General features: G+C 42.3%; 2 protein-coding genes across 4 annotated transcripts in view; both read left to right on the forward strand.

Annotated features, from left to right (window-relative positions):
- The first annotated feature begins 650 nt into the window (after positions 1-650).
- LOC118381225 (SKI family transcriptional corepressor 1 homolog-B-like) lies at positions 651-12,242 on the forward strand. The gene is made up of 7 exons (XM_052467056.1): positions 651-2,480; positions 2,780-2,858; positions 2,945-3,052; positions 3,591-3,665; positions 5,285-5,359; positions 7,249-7,314; positions 10,856-12,242. The coding sequence occupies exons 1-7, from the start codon at positions 651-653 to the stop codon at positions 10,951-10,953; spliced, it is 2,331 nt and encodes a 776-aa protein (XP_052323016.1). The 3' UTR covers positions 10,954-12,242.
- Positions 12,243-16,325: 4,083 nt separating this feature from the next.
- The window catches only part of LOC118380120 (E3 SUMO-protein ligase PIAS1-like), a 68,280-nt gene continuing 65,528 nt past the window's right edge, over positions 16,326-19,077 (forward strand). For all 3 annotated transcript variants that reach the window (XM_052466878.1, XM_052466879.1, XM_052466881.1), the window contains exon 1: positions 16,326-16,415. In XM_052466878.1, the coding sequence (XP_052322838.1) occupies positions 16,392-16,415 (24 nt within the window). In that variant the 5' untranslated portion in view covers positions 16,326-16,391. The remainder of the gene's footprint in view (positions 16,416-19,077) is intronic.

Here is a 19,077-nt window from a genome sequence, read left to right on the forward strand (position 1 = left end):
ATAAACGAATATTTTCTTGAAACATCTTAATTGTATCTCTTTTCAGTGACTGTTTTTTTCTGAACTAATTACAAACAAATGTGCTCACAGGTTCTATCCTCTTGGTTAAAAGCTTCTTGGCATTGCTAAATGTGTTTTCTCCTTTTGCTCTGTACCGTGTTCGCCTCTTAGCTGTCCCTGCTAAGCTATATTCATATATCTCTGGGCCCGGCTAAATTCAGCTCCCATCCGTTAATGACTTGTGCAGGCGGTTAATAGACCAATATCCCCCGAAAAATTTTCATCCGGAGGAACCACAAAACCTTTCTCGTGAAATTGTTATTATTTTGACTATTGCATTTTAGTATTAGAAACATTTTTCTAACCTGTTTATTATTAGTATGGGCTAATTAGGTCTACTGGATCATTATTATGATAAGGGATAGTGTTAATGTTATTAATAATAATAATAATATTTGTATTATTTTCTGTTGTTTTAGGCTATTCAATGTTATAACAATACTGTTGATGTTTTTTCATCTGGAAAGAGGATAATGATTGTTTATTAACTAGCGTTCATTGGTTAACAAAAAGGGGGAAACGAAAATAAACAACATACATTTTCATTATCATGAAAATAACTGTTTTTTGTCTTCTGCAGGCTTCCAGTAATGGAGTGTAATCCTCCTCAGTTACCTGCGACACGGGACTCCAGCTGCTCTCCACCGAGCTCCAAACAGGACCTCCCAACATTCAACCCCAACATGAAACCCAACCAGGTCAGCGAGACCGCACTGTATGGAATACCCATAGTCTGCCTGGTGCTGGACGGTCAGGAGAGACTGTGCTTGGCGCAGATCTCCAACACTCTGCTGAAGAACTACAGCTATAACGAGATCCACAACCGGCGCGTGGCTCTGGGCATCACCTGCGTGCAGTGCACCCCAGTCCAGCTGGAGATTCTGAGGCGTGCGGGCGCTATGCCCATCTCCTCGAGGCGCTGTGGGATGATCACAAAGCGCGAAGCAGAGAGGCTTTGTAAATCGTTTATCGGAGCCCACAACCCTCCAAAACTACCAGAGAATTTCGCGTTTGATGTTTCCCACGAGTGCACGTGGGGGAGCCGTGGTAACTTCATACCAGCCAGGTACAACAGCTCCAGAGCCAAGTGTATCAAGTGCTCCTTCTGCAATATGTATTTTTCTCCCAATAAGTTCATATTCCACTCTCACCGAACATCAGAATCCAAGTATACCCAGCCAGACGCTGCTAACTTTAACTCCTGGAGGAGACACCTCAAACTGACCGACAAGGGCTCGCCGGATGATTTAGCTCATGCGTGGGAGGACGTCAAAGCCATGTTCAACGGGGGCAGCAGGAAGAGGACGCTGCCAATGCACCGCCACGGGCCCGAACGTTCCTCTCCGTTAAAACCTCACCAAGGACCTTCCAACCTGCCCCGGAGAGGCTCACCGGAGATCCCCCCTAAAATCCTCCGCTGCGAGGACAACCGGGGAGGCATGGGGAGTATAGCGAGCATCACGCGCAGCTATCCCATTATCCCGGTGCCCAGCAAAAGCTACGGGATGCTGCAGAACGTGAAGATCCCTCCACCTCTCTTCCCACACCCATACGGGTTTCCGGCCTTCGGGTTGTGTCAGAAGAAGGATGGCGGTGGTGTGATGGGGGAGCCGAATAAAGCCCACCTCTCTGGCGTCTTCTCCTGGCCGAGCACCAAGGACAGCGCCTACCACTCTTTCCCCATGTTCTGGCCTACTGCAGACGGCCTGTCCATACCGTCCTTCCCCCAGCCACAGCACCAGGCCCAGCCACAGCACCAGGCCCAGCCCAAACAGCCATCGGAGGTCCTGTGCGCCAGACAGAGTGAGCTGGACGCATCCGAGCAGAGTGACAGAAATAGCAACATTCCAAAGGACAGTGTGGGGGATAGTGAGCGGTGCTCCAGCACTCAGTCCACCCGGAATGAGGATGACAAGTCCGGGGATGAGGCGAGGTCAATGGACGGTAAAATGCCCGTTCTACCCCGGAAGATTAGCTATGTCTCCGCATTCAGACCCGTCATCAAAGACGCGAAGAGTATAGCCAAACTATACGGTAACCGGGGGAAGTACAACGGGGCTCGAGCTGGGTATCTGTCACCGGATTTCCTAAGCGAGAGCTCGAGCTACAGGTCCTTATCGCCAGGCAGCGTGGAGAGCGTTGGCGAGACAGATGTGGACGTGGAGACCAATAAATCACAGGAGGATGAGGAGTCACTTCCGCACTCCGTTGAGGACTGCGGGAGCCCCCCTGTCCCTGTTCTAAGCCTTTCGCGCGGTGCAGGTTCACCAAACGGCCTTGAATCCATACCTGAGTCAGAGCAGGCCGCTGTGGTCGATTCACAGAGAATGAACCTACCTATACAGGTGGTGCTGTCTTCAAATAGAGATAGACATGGCAAACAGCTGCCGGTCTGCAATAAGACCACGTCTTTTGATAAAGTGAGTGATTGATATGGTCCGTCTCATTCTATTATATGGCTATTTACATACTAAGGAATATACTATTTAATTGTGATTCATTCATTGATTCATTAAAAAGTCATCATCCTCTTGTTTTTACACACATATTGGGCTTATTTTGTCACTTGTATGCGCATGTTTGTTTTGTCTGTGTGAATAGCAGAGAATAAAAGGCCGTTCAAATACACTGTCCAATAGGAGAATGTGTTCCCAATGTCACAGAGCGTTATTGTATGCAAATGACTAATTATCCTCATTATCCTGTCTGGTTTATCTAGGTGTATTCACCGGACAGGAGCAGTCCATATGCTTTTGGTTCAGCAACGAATTACCAGACAGACAATGTGAAATCGAAAGGTTGGATGTTGTTCTGTTAATATATTTTTTTAAATAATAAAATAGATGTTGTGAAAAGGAATGACACTTATTTGTTGTTTATTCAGACGACTGTGCCAGTAGAGAGGAGCCATCTTCGACAGTGAAGGAGGTTGAAACGAAGTCGTATAAGGGCCAAAGCCGGGAGGAGGGCCCGAGAGAAGCACTGAACGAGGGTAAGTTTAAGCGCTACACTTGTCAGTTGATAATACGATCATTTTACATTTTCCGTCAGAACTTTAAATATACAAGTATTTAAGCCTATATTTTATTGCCTATTTGTATATATTTTTTTGTACTCTTATAAATGTTTTCTCTGTGTGCATTCAGGCGAGGAAGCTACACACAATGTTAGCATAATCTCAGACAAACATAGAACACTGGCTAAATATAAAACCATTAAATAACCATTCTAATTAATATTAATATTATTATTAATCATACATGTTGGTCTATTAGTTTAAATATGTTATTGTTTATGATATACTTTCTTTAATAATTGGATTGATCCCTACAGAATAGGTTAGAAGAAATAGAACAGCTTCCCCCGAGGCCATTTACCAAATCGCTTAACATGAATCGTTTAACATAAATTAGCCTATACCATTTAACCTACAACATTTACTCTATACCATTTAGTCTAAACCCCGAAGCAATTTTCAAACCCGTATTAATATTCTATTTTTAACACGTTGGTTCGTTCCTTTTCTACAGACGAATTGCAGAAACAACTTACGGAGCAAGTGGAGTTAAGGAAGAAATTGGAACGAGAATTCCAACATTTAAAAGGTATAATTCAGCAGGCAGGTTTCCATTGATCCAGGTTTATTCGACGCTGGCTGGCTGCTGGCTGGCTGGACAAAAGCAATGTCGCAAACAAAATATCTAATTGCGACATGTGTAATGGAAACGGCAGATATAGGAGACATTTTATAAAAATCAACAACATTTTTATCCGTTCGAAGGCTAATTTCTCTTTTTTGTCGAACTAACTTTATATCATACAAATGATGACGGAAATTGTGTTTTCGGATAAATGATGATTGCCGAAGGTACGCGGGGCACGTGATGTCATCACGTAACTATAAACTCCACTTTATATTTCATTGTAAATTCCTCGCTTACTGCTTGCAAAATGTATCTATTTTTCAACTATAAAAGTAATGTTTCTTTGCAGGACAAGGATTGTCCTGAGTTTTAAGAATGCCTGAATTGCTTTGCCGTGCTTATCTAGTTGGCTGGCAAGTTTCCACCAGACAATTATTCCAGATGTACAGGAGTGTAAGTGTCAGCACGGTGCGGACGAGCCTCGGCAGCCCGGAGTGAATGGGCTCTAGATCTGTGGCTATACGTTAGACACATTACCATTATTAGAATGTGGCAAATATTAGTCAACTATTGCATTCTATCCGTGCTGACTTTCACGGTCTACCTGAGACATGAAACAGAATAGGTCAACACAGTCTCACAATCAATTCGTGCATATATGTACAATATGCATTTCAGCAAATTGGGCTGGATAGGTGGGAGGGCAAACAGGCTGTCGCCAATTTATTAATGCGCAATTTGCCTAACTAGGTAATGGAAACACTTGAACCACTACATTTTTATTCGACATTGTATGGCTGTTGCGAAAACGTTGTATATTTTTGTGACGTCATTGCGCCCCGCCGTTTTTATTGAAACAATGTAGTTAAATGGATGGAAATGCATCCTAGCAGGCAATTGTCGCATCTATGCGAACTTTCTAAATGTCGACAAAAAAATAAATCACTGGACAAGTTAATGGAAACATAGCTATTGTGATCAAATGTCACAGGTTTATAGTTTTTTGATTCCAACGGGTTAGAGAGAGTTTCTCTTAATGTCATGCTTGTCGTGATCAGCATATTGAACGCTGAACACAAACAACTCGATTAGGTTTTGCACTGCGTTATATTTGACATGCTGCGTTCACATGCTAGTCGGATCAAGGAAACTCTGACATTTTGACCTGCTATCTGGTTGTAGTTATATACGTACCGCGTTCAACTAGTTAGCAAGTCGGACATTTCTGAGTTTCATTTTTTTACGACTAGCATATGAACGCGGCATTAGTGCATGCTAATTTTGTATTGCATGGTTCGATTATAATTGATGTTGCTGTCAAACGCATATGGCTGCAATGGTAATTTAGCTATTTATCACGTCTTAGGGCTGTATCCAGGCACTCCGCGTTGTGTCGTGCTAAGGAGGAGGAGGAGGGGGGAGGTGTATTGTTGCACCTGCAATGGAAGTTTAGGAAGCTAGATTCCATTTTGCCCCAGTAGGATGCCAGAGTGTATAGGCTGGCATATTAAAAGAATAGCCAAGTAGGCTAGTTTATTGGCTATACTAAAGATGACTAAGCTATTGTAATTTCTCCCCAGATAATTTCAATCATCAGATGAAAAGGGAGCTGTCCTACAGGGAGGAGATGGTTCAGCAGCTTCATATTGTGAGAGGTGAGAACATACCAAACATTCACACGGAGGCATACTGGTATAAAATACGAGCCGCTTACAACTTTGTTAGTAAAGTAGGACCATTAAACAACATCAACAAGTGTTGATGTAAAAAGGGTTATATGAATACATACAATTGGTTGATTGATCAAATGTAATTGTTTGCTAAATAAATCAATTGATGAATAATCTATCCTCTAATTGTATCTCGATAAACTCAGAACATATGGAGATGTACAGTGGGGGAAAAAAGTATTTAGTCAGCCACCAATTGTGCAAGTTCTCCCACTTAAAAAGATGAGGCCTGTAATTTTCATCATAGGTACACTTCAACTATGACAGACAAAATGAGAAAAAAATCCAGAAAATCACATTGTAGGATTTTTAATGAATTTATTTGCAAATTATGGTGGAAAATAAGTATTTGCTCAATAACAAAAGTTTATCTCAATACTTTGTTATATACACTTTGTTGGCAATGACAGAGGTCAAACATTTTCTGTAAGTCTTCACAAGGTTTTCACACACTGTTGCTGGTATTTTGGCCCATTCCTCCATGCAGATCTCCTCTAGAGCAGTGATGTTTTGGGGCTGTTGCTGGGCAACACGGACTTTCAACTCCCTCCAAAGATGTTCTATGGGGTTGAGATCTGGAGACTGGCTAGGCCACTCCAGGACCTTGAAATGCTTCTTACGAAGCCACTCCTTCGTTGCCCGGGCGGAGTTTTGGGATCATTGTCATGCTGAAAGACCCAGCCACGTTTCATCTTCAATGCCCTTGCTGATGGAAGGAGGTTTTCACGAAACATCTCACGATACATGGCCCCATTCATTCTTTCCTTTACACGGATCAGTCGTCCTGGTCCCTTTGCAGAAAAACAGCCCCAAAGCATGATGTTTCCACCCCCATGCTTCACAGTAGGTATGGTGTTCTTTGGATGCAACTCAGCATTCTTTGTCCTCCAAACATGACGAGTTGAGTTTTTACCAAAAAGTTATATTTTGGTTTCATTTGACCATATGACATTCTCCCCATGGGGATAGATCTTGTGTGGAGCCCCAGATTGAGGGAGATTATCAATGGTCTTGTATGTCTTCCATTTCCTAATAATTTCTCCCACAGTTGATTTCTTCAAACCAAGCTGCTTACCTATTGCAGATTCAGTCTTTCCAGCCTGGTGCAGGTCTACAATTTAGTTTCTGGTGTGTTTTGACAGCTCTTTGGTCTTGGCCATAGTGGAGTTTGGAGTGTGACTGTTTGAGGTTGTGGACAGGTGTCTTTTATACTGATAACAAGTTCAAACAGGTGCCATTAATACAGGTAACGAGTGGAGGACAGGGGAGCCTCTTAAAGAAGAAGTTACAGGTCTGTGAGAGCCATAAATCTTGCTTGTTTGTAGGTGACCAAATACTTATTTTCCACCCTAATTTGCAAATCAATTCATTAAAAATCCTGCAATGTGATTTTCTGGATTTTTTTCCCCCTGATTTTGTCTGTCATAGTTGAAGTGTACCTATGATGAAAATTACAGGCCTCATCTTTTTAAGTGGGAGAACTTGCACAATTGGTGGCTGACTAAATACTTTTTTCCCCCCACTGTATGTGGCCATAACTGTAGATTTACATCACTAAAAGATGATCAAAAGATGATGTAAATCAGGGGATCCCCAACCTATCCTCGTGGACTCCCAGCCATTCAATACATTTGGTCTGTTCCACAGCTACCCTACCTGATTCCACTTGTCAACTAATCATCAAACCCTTGACTAGGCGAATCACGTGAGTTAGTTCAGGGCTAAAACAATATGGTGAACTGTCCCCAAAGTTTGACATCAGCCACTGATGTAAATCTTAGCTCTTAATATATTCTTCTGTCCCTTACATATAGACACATTATGCAGTGAGCTGGAGCGAGAGAAAAAGGCTCGCTATGCTATTCAACACAAGTTGAAAGGTAACTGATATGAAGCTTGTAGGAATATGCTAATAAATAAATATGCAGTGCATTCGGAAAGTATTCAGACCCTTTGCTATGAGACATGATAATTGATCTCAGGTGCATCCTGTTTCCATTGATCATCCTTGAGATGTTTCTACAACTTGATTGGAGTCAAATTGTAGTAAATTCAATTGATTGGACATGATTTGGAAAGCCAAAAACCTGTCTATATAAGGTCCCATAGTTTACAGTGTGTGTGTGTGTGTGTGTGTATGTCTCAGTAAATGCTAAGCCATGAGGTCGAAGCAATTGTCCGTAGAGCTCTGAGACAGAGATGCTTTATTGTCCCCGGCACAAGGTGCACCTGCGTAATGACCATGCTGTTTAATCAGCTTCTTAATGTGCCACACCTGTCAGGTGGATGGATAATCTTGGCAAAGGAAAAATGCTCACTAACAGATGTGAACACATTTGTGCAAAACAATTGAGAGAAATCAGCTTTTTGTGCAAAACAATTGAGAGAAATGAGCTTTTTGTGCAAAACAATTGAGAGAAATCAGCTTTTTGTGCAAAACAATTGAGAGAAATCAGCTTTTTGTGCAAAACAATTGAGAGAAATCAGCTTTTTGTGCAAAACAATTGAGAGAAATCATCTTTTTGTGCAAAACAATTGAGAGAAATCATCTTTTTGTGCAAAACAATTGAGAGAAATCATCTTTTTGTGCAAAACAATTGAGAGAAATCAGCTTTTTGTGCATATTTAACCTTTCTTGGATCTTTTGTTTCAGAAACACGAGAACAGCTTCACATGTTGTGTTATTATTTTTGTTCAGTGTGTAGATAGATATACAATACCAGTCAAAAGTTTGGACACACCTACTCATTCAAGGGTTTTTCTTTATTTTTTACTATTTTCTACATTGTAGAATAATAGTGAAGACATCAAAACTATGAAATAGCACATACGGAATGATGGACTGTCATTTCTCTTTGCTTATTTTGAGCTCTTCTTGTCATAATATGTACTTGGTCTTTTACCAAAGAGGGCTGTCTTCTGTATACCACCCTTACCTTGTCACAAAACAACTGATTGGCTTAAACACACTAAGAAGGAAAGATATTCCACAAATAACTTTTAACAAGGCACACTTGTTAATTGAAATGCATTCCAGGTGATTACCTCATGAGCTGGTTGAGAGAATACCAAGAGTGTGCAAAGCTGTCATCAAGGCAAAGGGTGGCTACTTTGAAGAATCTCAAATATAAAATATATTTAGACTTGTTTAACCCTTTTTTTGGTTACTACATGATTCCATATGTGTTATTTCATAGTTTTGATGTCTTCACTATTATTCTACAATTTAGAAAATAGTACAAATAAAGAAAACCGCTTGAATGAGTAGGTGTGTCCAAACTTTTGACTGGTGCTATATATATGAACAAAAATGTGAACGCAACATGTGAAGACATCTAACCCTTTAGCCACAGCAAAACTGCCTGTTCACACGTAAACATCCCTAACTAGGTGTGGCCTTTTGAATGAAATCTGCAGTTTATATAAAATATAAAAAATATATATAAAAAACATTTTTACTGCAGTTTTCATACACAAGGGACACACATAGGAATGTGAACCTGTGAACAGACAGTGTTGCTGTGGCTAAATGGTTTGTAATTCTGCAAACATGCAATACATTCGGAAAGTTTTCACACCTCTTGACCTTACCAGATTTTGTGATGTTACAGCCTTATTCTGAAATAGATTCAATTACATGTGTTCCTTGTCAATCTACACAAAAACGACAACACAAAAACAGATTTTTATTTATTGGACATGTATTTTTTTTTGAATTAAAACAGAAGTACCTTATTTACATAAGTATTCAGACTCTTTGCTATGAGATTCGAAATTGAGCTCAAGTGCATCCTGTTTCCATTGATAATTCTTGAGATGTTTCTACAACTTGATTGGAGTCCACCTGTGGTAAATTAAATTGTTTGGACATGATTTTGAAAGGCACACACCGCCATGAGGTCAGTAGAGCTCAGAGACGAGGCACAGATTTGGGGAAGTGAACCAAAACATTTCTGCAGCATTGAAGGTCCCCAAAAACACACGGGCCTCCATCATTCTTAAATGGATGAAGTTTGGAACCACCAAGACTCTTCCTAGAGCTGGCCGCCTTGCCAACCTGAGAAATCGGGGGAGAAGGGCCTTGGTCAGGGAAGTTACCAACATCCCAAATGGTCACTCTGACAGAGCTCCAGAGTTCCTCTGTGGAGATGGGAGAACCTTCCAGAAGGACAACCACTCTGCAGCACTCCACCAATCAGGCCTTTTATGGTAGAGTGGCCAGACGGAAGCCACTCCTCAGTAAAAGGCACATGACAGCCTGCTTGGAGTTTGCCAAATGGCACCTAAAGGACTCTCAGACCATGAGAAACAAGATTCCCTGGTCTGATGAAACCAAGATTCAACTCTTTGGCCTGAATGCCAAGCATCACGTCTGGAAGAAACCTGGCACCATCCCTACAGAGAAGCATGGTGGTGGCAGCATCATGCTGTGGGGATGTTTTTCAGCTGCAGGGACTGGGAGACTAGTCAGGATCAAGGGAAAGATGACCGGAGCAAAGTACAGAGAGATCATTGATGAAAACCTGCTCCAGAGCCTCAGGACCTCAGACTGGGGCGAAGGTTCACCTTCCAAAAGGACACACAGCCAAGACAACGCAGGAGTGGCTTCGGGACAAGTCTCTAAATGTCCTTGTGTGGCCCAGCCAGAGCTCGGACTTGAACCCGATCAAACATCGCTGGAGAGACCTGAAAATAGCTGTGCAGCGACGCTCCTCATCCAACCTGACTTGAGAGGATCTGCAGAGAAGAATGGGAGAAACTCCCCAAATACAGGTGTGATTAGCTTGTAGCGTCATACCCAAGAAGACTTGAGGCTGTAATCGCTGCCAAAGGTGCTTCAACAAAGTACTGAGTAAAGGGTCTGAATACTTATGTAAATGTAATATTTATTCTTTTTTATTTTTTTTATTTTATAAATTAGCAAACATTTTTAAAAAAACTGTTTTTACTTTGTCATTATGGGGTATTGTGTGTAGATTAATGAGGGGGAACAAACTATTTAATCTATTTTAGAATTAGGCTGTAACGTAACAAAATGTGTAAAAAGTCAAGGGGTCTGAATGCTCCCCGAAGGCTCTGTCCATAAACATGCAGTCTGTTAATGAAGTTGTATTACATTTTAGAGCATGGCCTTGATTCAAGTTGACCCACAACTGCCTTTGACTACTTTTGAATTCAAATAGGTTTGTCAAGTTACATTTACTGAGGAAAAAGAGAATGAACTAAAATAGAAAGTAATTGTGCATTGTGAGGACCACAAACACACACACACACGCACACTCACACACACACACACACACACACACACACACACACACACACACACACACACACACACACACACACACACACACACACACACACACACACACACACACACATCTAGTGGATCTATTTAGTGTCTATTCCCTTTCTTCCCAGAAGCTCACGACGCGCTACACCAATTCTCCTGTAAGATGCTGACTCCTCGTCACTGCACTGGAACCTGCTCCTTCAAACCTCCTCTTCTACCACCCTAGTCCCTTCCCACAGTCCGCCTTGGAGCCCCATCCTTTTGGAAAGCAAGACTACTACCACCCTAGCCCCTTCCCACAGTCCGCCGTGGAGCCCCATCCTTTTGGAAAGCAAGACTACTACCACCCTAGCCCCTTCCCACAGTCCGCCGTGGAGCCCCATCCTTTTGGAAAGCAAGACTACTACCACCCTAGCCCCTTCCCACAGTCCGCCGTGGAGCCCCATCCTTTTGGAAAGCAAGACTACTACCACCCTAGCCCCTTCCCACAGTCCGCCGTGGAGCCCCATCCTTTTGGAAAGCAAGACTACTACCACCCTAGCCCCTTCCCACAGTCCGCCGTGGAGCCCCATCCGTTTGGAAAGCAAGACTACTACCACCTTGAAGACTAGGCGTACAGTATCCAAAATTCTAGGCAGGGTCTGAGTTAGGGTAGACAATTTAACACGAGAGAGACAGGGTCTGAGTTAGGGTAGACAATTTAACACGAGAGAGACAGGGTCTGAGTTAGGATAGACAATTTAACACGAGAGAGACAGGGTCTGAGTTAGGGTAGACAATTTAACACGAGAGAGACAGGGTCTGAGTGAGGATAGACAATTTAACATGAGAGAGGCAGGGTCTGAGTTAGGGTAGACAGTTTAACATGAGAGAGACAAGGTCTGAGTTAGGGTAGACAGTTTAACACGAGAGAGACAGGGTCTGAGTTAGGATAGACAATTTAACACGAGAGAGACAGGGTCTGAGTTAGGGTAGACAATTCCCAGTAACTTTCCAAAAGTTTTTCCAGAAATCCTGGTCGGAAGATTCCTAGAATCAGAAAGGAATAAGCAGGAAACCCAGGATTTCTGGGAAAGCTGGACATTTTGGGAAAGCTACCAGAATTTTGCAAACTGAGAAATGATGTGATCAGCATTTGAGATCATAATACATTATATTATATGGACATGGAGGACCTGATTTACTGTTTTACTCTGAGAGGCTTTATGAATCCGGCACCTGGCCTCTATCAAATGAACACATCATTGTACCCGAGCAATGCCTTGGCGTGAAGGAAACCTAGAGCCGTCATTAGCCACTGCATAAAAAAACCTAGAGCCGTCATTAGCCACTGCATTTAATGATATTAATTGTAACATATGAGAGAGTGTGTCTTCAGACTCTGTGTATAATTTATATAAAGTTATAAAGTACAACATGAAAAATATTATATGTTTAAATGAAAATATGACCATAACTTTTATAAATCATTAATATACAGTGCCAGTCAAAAGTTTGGACACACTTACTTCTTCAGGGGTTTTTCTTTATTTTTACTATTTTCTACATTGTAGAATAATAGTGAAGACATCAAAACTATGAAATAACACATATGGAATCATGTGGTAACCAAAAAAAATGAAACAAATCAAAATATGTTTTATATTTGAAATTCTTCAAAGTAGCCACCCTTTGCCTGGATGACTGCTTTGCACACTCTTGGCATTCTCTCAACCAGCTTCACGAGGTTGGAAGGCATTTCAGTAAACAGGTGTGTCTTGTTAAAGGTTTGTGTAATTTCTTTCCTTCTGAATGCATTTGAGCCAATCAGTTGTGTTGTGACAAGGTTGGGGTGGTATACAGAATATAGCCCTAGTTGGTAAAAGACCAAGTCCATATTATGGCAAGAACAGCTCAAATAAGTGAAGAGAAACAACAGTCCATCATTACTTTAAGACATGAAGGTCAGTCAGTCCGGAAAATGTCAAAACATGTGAAAGTTTCTTCAAGTTGCAAAAACCATCAAACGCTATGATGAAACTGGCTCTCATGAGAACAGGAAAGGAAGACCCAGAGTTACCTCTGAGAGGATAAGTTCATTAGAGTTAACAACACCTCAGATTGCAGCCCAAATAAATGCTTCACAGAGTTCAAGTAACAGACACATCTCAACATCAACTGTTCAGAGACTGAGTGAATCAGGCCTTCATGGTCGAATTGCTGCAAAGAAACAACTACTAAAGGACACCAATAATAAGAAGAGACTTGCTTGGGCCAAGAAACACGAGCAATGGACATTAGACCTGTGGAAATCTGTCCTTGGTTCTGATGAGTCCAAATGTGAGATTTTTGGTTTCCCACCGTGAAGCATGGAGGAGGAGGTGTGATGGTGTGTGTTTCCCACCGTGAAGCATGGAGGAGGAGGTGTGATGGTGTGGGGGTGAATGGATGATCTCTGCATGTGTGTGTTTCCCACCGTGAAGCATGGAGGAGGAGGTGTGATGGTGTGTGGTTCCCACCGTGAAGCATGGAGGAGGAGGTGTGATGGTGTGGGGGTGCTTTGCTGGTGACACTGTCAGTGATTTATTTAGAATTCAAGACAGACTTAACCAGCATGGTTACCACAGTATTCTGCAGCGATACTCCATCCCATCTGGTTTGCGCTTAGTGGAACTATCATTTGTTTTTCAACAGGACAATGACCCAACACACCTCCAGGCTGTGTAAGGGCTATTTGACCAAGAAGGAGAGTGATGGACTGCTGCATCAGATGACCTGACCTCCACAATCACCCGACCTCAACCCAATAGAGATGGTTTGGGATGAGTTGGATCGCAGAGTGAGCCGACAAGTGCTCAGCATATGAGGGAACTCCTTCTAGACTGTTGGAAAAGCATTCCAGGTGAAGCTGGTTGAGCGAATGCCAAGAGTGTGCAAATCTGCCATCAAGGCAAAGGGTGGCTACTTTGAAGAATCTCAAATGTAAAATATATGTTGATTTGTTCAACACTCTTTTGGTTACTACATGTTTCCATATGTGTTATTTCATAGTTTTGATGTTTTCACTATTATTCTACAATGTAGAAAAGAGTTTAAAAAAAATAAAGAAAACCCCTTGAAGAAGTAGGTGTTTCCACTTTTGATTGGTACTGTATATATTTGGTGGCAAAGTGCAATGAATAATATATATCCTGTGATAGTTTTGTTATTTCAGTGTTGCTATTTAAGTGCTATTATCTTAATGTAAGTAGTTTGTTTGATTTCATTTCTCAATGTTGTTAACTAATTACCATTGTTCGCTCTCTGCTAATCAGCAACTTTGTATATGTAATTCACTTTAAAGTAGCACCCTAAATTATTTATATGTGTATTAAAATCTGTGGTTTGGGATTAATTTGTTGCTATATTTGTAAAACAATAACATTGCACAACATCATAAACAAAGCCTACTGATGCGAATTACTCTAATGTACTGGTAATAGTGGGGCTATAGCTTGTCATAGTGGTGACAGACTGGTAATAGTGGGGCTATAGCTTGTCATAGTGGTGACAGACTGGTAATAGTGGGGCTATAGCTTGTCATAGTGGTGACAGACTGGTAATAGTGGGGCTATAGCTTGTCATAGTGGTGACAGACTGGTAATAGTGGGGCTATAGCTTGTCATAGTGGTGACAGACTGGTAATAGTGGGGCTATAGCTTGTCATAGTGGTGGCAGACTGGTAATAGTGGGGCTATAGCTTGTCATAGTGGTGACAGACTGGTAATAGTGGGGCTATAGCTTGTCATAGTGGTGGCCGACTGGTAATAGTGGGGCTATAGCTTGTCATAGTGGTGACAGACTGGTAATAGTGGGGCTATAGCTTGTCATAGTGGTGACAGACTGGTAATAGTGGGGCTATAGCTTGTCATAGTGGTGACAGACTGGTAATAGTGGGGCTATAGCTTGTCATAGTGGTGACAGACTGGTAATAGTGGGGCTATAGCTTGTCATAGTGGTGGCAGACTGGTAATAGTGGGGCTATAGCTTGTCATAGTGGTGGCAGACTGGTAATAGTGGGTATATAGAATGTCATAGTGGTGACAGACTGTTAATAGTGGGGCTATAGCTTGTCATAGTGGTGACAGACTGTTAATAGTGGGGCTATAGCTTGACATAGTGGTGGCAGACTGTTAATAGTGGGGCTATAGCTTGTCATAGTGGTGACAGACTGTTAATAGTGGGTATATATAATGTCATAGTGGTGACAGACTGTTAATAGTGGGTATATAGAATGTCATAGTGGTGACAGACTGTTAATAGTGGGTATATAGAAGGTCATAGTGGTGACAGACTGTTAATAGTGGGTATATAGAAGGTCATAGTGGTGACAGACTGGTAATAGTGGGTATATAGAAGGTCATAGTGGTGACAGACTGTTAATAGTGGGGCTATAGCTTGTCATAGTGGTGGCAGACTGTTAATAGTGGGGCTATAGCTTGTCATAGTGGTGACAGACTGTTAATAGTGGGTATATATAATGTCATAGTGGTGACAGACTGTTAATAGTGGGTATATAGAATGTCATAGTGGTGACAGACTGTTAATAGTGGGTATATAGAAGGTCATAGTGGTGACAGACTGTTAATAGTGGGTATATAGAAGGTCATAGTGGTGACAGACTGTTAATAGTGGGTATATAGAATGTCATAGTGGTGACAGACTGTTAATAGTGGGTATATAGAAGGTCATAGTGGTGACAGACTGTTAATAGTGGGTATATAGAAGGTCATAGTGGTGACAGACTGGTAATAGTGGGGCTATAGCTTGTCATAGTGGTGGCAGACTGTTAATAGTGGGGCTATAGCTTGTCATAGTGGTGACAGACTGGTAATAGTGGGGCTATAGAAGGTCATAGTGGTGACAGACTGGTAATAGTGGGTATATAGAAGGTCATAGTGGTGGCAGACTGGTAATAGTGGGGCTATAGCTTGTCATAGTGGTGACAGACTGTTAATAGTGGGTATATAGAAGGTCATAGTGGTGACAGACTGGTAATAGTGGGTATATAGAAGGTCATAGTGGTGGCAGACTGGTAATAGTGGGGCTATAGCTTGTCATAATGGTGACAGACTGGTAATAGTGGGGCTATAGAAGGTCATAGTGGTGACAGACTGTTAATAGTGGGTATATAGAAGGTCATAGTGGTGACAGACTGTTAATAGTGGGTATATAGAATGTCATAGTGGTGACAGACTGTTAATAGTGGGGCTATAGCTTGTCATAGTGGTGACAGACTGTTAATAGTGGGTATATAGAAGGTCATAGTGGTGACAGACTGTTAATAGTGGGTATATAGAAGGTCATAGTGGTGACAGACTGTTAATAGTGGGTATATAGAATGTCATAGTGGTGACAGACTGGTGATTTTATCCTCAAATGTAACTTTTTACACACTTGTAACCTAATGTGTCTCTTCATCATTTGAAATTAAGTCGCAAATATTTGTTTGTATAATGGTTGTCAGGGATGTATTTAAAAATAAAGTCAAGGGATTTATGTAGTGCGAGATTGCCATCTACAGGTCAATTGTGAGAGCAATTTAAATAGTAGAGTCAAGGTATCAAAACAACTATTGAGATTCACTCCGCGGACTAGTCTGCCTCCTAGTCTCCTCGCTTTCACGCCTGCGCTCAGAGTTACAAGATGGCGGAGAGTGCGGAACTGAAGGTAAAGCCTAGGCCAAAATTACATTTGACAAAAAAAGGCTGTATTTTGTTTTTAAGCCATACCCGTGGGTTACATGTAGTTGGAATCTTCTTTGTTTGATGTATTTACTTCATTAGCTATTGGTTATGTTTTTCATTTTTGTAGAAAACTCAGTGGAAGTCGTAGGTAGCATTGTTATTGTTAGCTAGCTCCGATTGAGTCTTGCCTGCCTCGCAGCTTGATGCTAGCGAATTACAGTAGTAAACTCGCTAGCTAACTAGTTGTTGTGTGGTTAGCTTACCAATTTCGCCAGTTAATATTTCATATAAATGTGTAATACATTGCCAGAACCCTGTTATACCAGCCAAAACTGCATATGTTTTTCCCGCCAGTCAGCATTTTCCAACCAAACCAAAGAGCCATTGCTCGGCACCAATGTAAGGTTAGCTAATAAGCTAGCTCCGTAGCATTGGTCCTGGACCAGACGGCCTTAAAGAATGTGTAATTAGCTGATAACAGTTGAACGCGTCGACTTTTTAAGCAGTTTTGATAATGAGCTGATTTAGAATGACGACAGTGACGTCAAAGACTGGTCACTACAGGTGGGTGGTGGTTACCGCAGCTATGGTTACCACGGTTAGCCGTAGCTAACTGGAGTGGCTACCACGGTTAGCCGTAGCTAACTGGAGTGGCTACCACGGTTAGCCGTAGCTAACTGGAGTGGCTACCACGGTTAGCCGTAGCTAACTGGAGTGGCTACCACGGTTAGCCGTAGCTAACTGGAGTGGCTACCACGGTTAGCCGTAGCTAACTGGAGTGGCTACGTAGCTAACTGGAGTGGCTACCACGGTTAGCCGTAACTGGACTGTGGCTACCACGGTTAGCCGTAACTAACTGGAGTGGCTACCACGGTTAGCCGTAGCTAACTGGAGTGGCTACCACGGTTAGCCGTAGCTAACTGGAGTGGCTACCACGGTTAGCCGTAGCTAACTGGAGTGGCTACCACGGTTAGCCGTAGCTAACTGGAGTGGTTACCACGGTTAGCCGTAGCTAACTGGAGTGGCTACCACGGTTAGCCGTAGCTAACTGGAGTGGCTACCACGGTTAGCCGTAGCTAACTGGAGTGGCTACCACGGTTAGCCGTAGCTAACTGGAGTGGCTATCACGGTTAGCCGTAGCTAACTAACTGGTGTAGCTACCACGGTTAGCCGTAGCTAACTAACTGGTGTAGCTACCACGGTTAGCCGTAGCTAACTAACTGGTGTAGCTACCACGGTTAGCCGTAGCTAGCTAGCTATTTTAGCCAGCAGTGTGAAATATGAATTACGGAGTGACAAAGGCAGAACTATTAGTAGGCCAGTTAATGTGTGATCAGAAGCACTCTCCATGCTTTTACCTGTACAGTGAAACCAAATAACACAGAAGGTCTGTAAACACACCTGTAATGATTTGGTGTTTGTGAGTGATACTTTTTTCAAATTTGATTTAGCCTTTTATTTAACACGGATGCCGGTCAACACCAACCTATTTTAATGTAAAGCTATATACTTTGTAGGCTACCGCAGCACTTATTTTCTCCATGTATTCACTTCACTTCCATGTCATTTAGAAACATAATATTAACATTCATAGTCGGCAGCGTAGCCCAGTGGTTAGAGCGTTGGACTAGTAACCGAAAGGTTGCAAGTTCAAATCCCCGAACTGACAAGGTACAAAATCTCTCGTTCTGCCCCTGAACAGGCAGTTAACCCACTGTTCCTAGGCCGTCATTGAAAATAAGAATTTGTTCTTAACTGACTTGCCTAGTAAAATAATATAATAATAATAATAATATATGCCATTTAGCAGACGCTTTTATCCAAAGCGACTTACAGTCATGTGTGCATACATTCTACGTATGGGTGGTCCCGGGGATCGAACCCACTACCCTGGCGTTACAAGCGCCATGCTCTACCAACTGAGCTACAGAAGGACCAGGTAAATTAAAACATTCCTGAAATATTATTTTGTTGAAGAATAATTTGATCTCTGAGAAATTAAACTCATTGATTGCACCCAAATTGGCCATTTTGATTTATAGGATTCATATAATCTTCAATAAATATAGTACTTAACATCTGATTTTGGACCATAATTCTTCCTAACAATGAGTAAGACATGAGGAATCAAATAAAATGATCAATAGCCACCCACAGACCCCGGCACACATTTACATTTAAGTCATTTAGCAGACGCTCTTATCCAGAGCGACTTACAAATTGGTGCATTCACCTTATGACATCCAGTGGAACAGCCACTTTACAATAGTGCATCTAAATCTTTTAGGGGGGTGAGAAGGATTACTTTATCCTATCCTAGGTATTCCTTAAAGAGGTGGGTGTCTCCGGAAGGTGGTGATTGACTCCGCTGTCCTGGCGTCGTGAGGGAGTTTGTTCCACCATTGGGGGGCCAGAGCAGCGAACAGTTTTGACTGGGCTGAGCGGGAACTGTACTTCCTCAGTGGTAGGGAGGCGAGCAGGCCAGAGGTGGATGAACGCAGTGCCCTTGTTTGGGTGTAGGGCCTGATCAGAGCCTGGAGGTACTGAGGTGCAGTTCCCCTCACAGCTCCGTAGGCAAGCACCATGGTCTTGTAGCGGATGCGAGCTTCAACTGGAAGCCAGTGGAGAGAGCGGAGGAGCGGGGT

The sequence above is a fragment of the Oncorhynchus keta genome, chromosome 17, assembly GCF_023373465.1.
Source record: "Oncorhynchus keta strain PuntledgeMale-10-30-2019 chromosome 17, Oket_V2, whole genome shotgun sequence".
Lineage (NCBI taxonomy): Eukaryota > Metazoa > Chordata > Actinopteri > Salmoniformes > Salmonidae > Oncorhynchus > Oncorhynchus keta.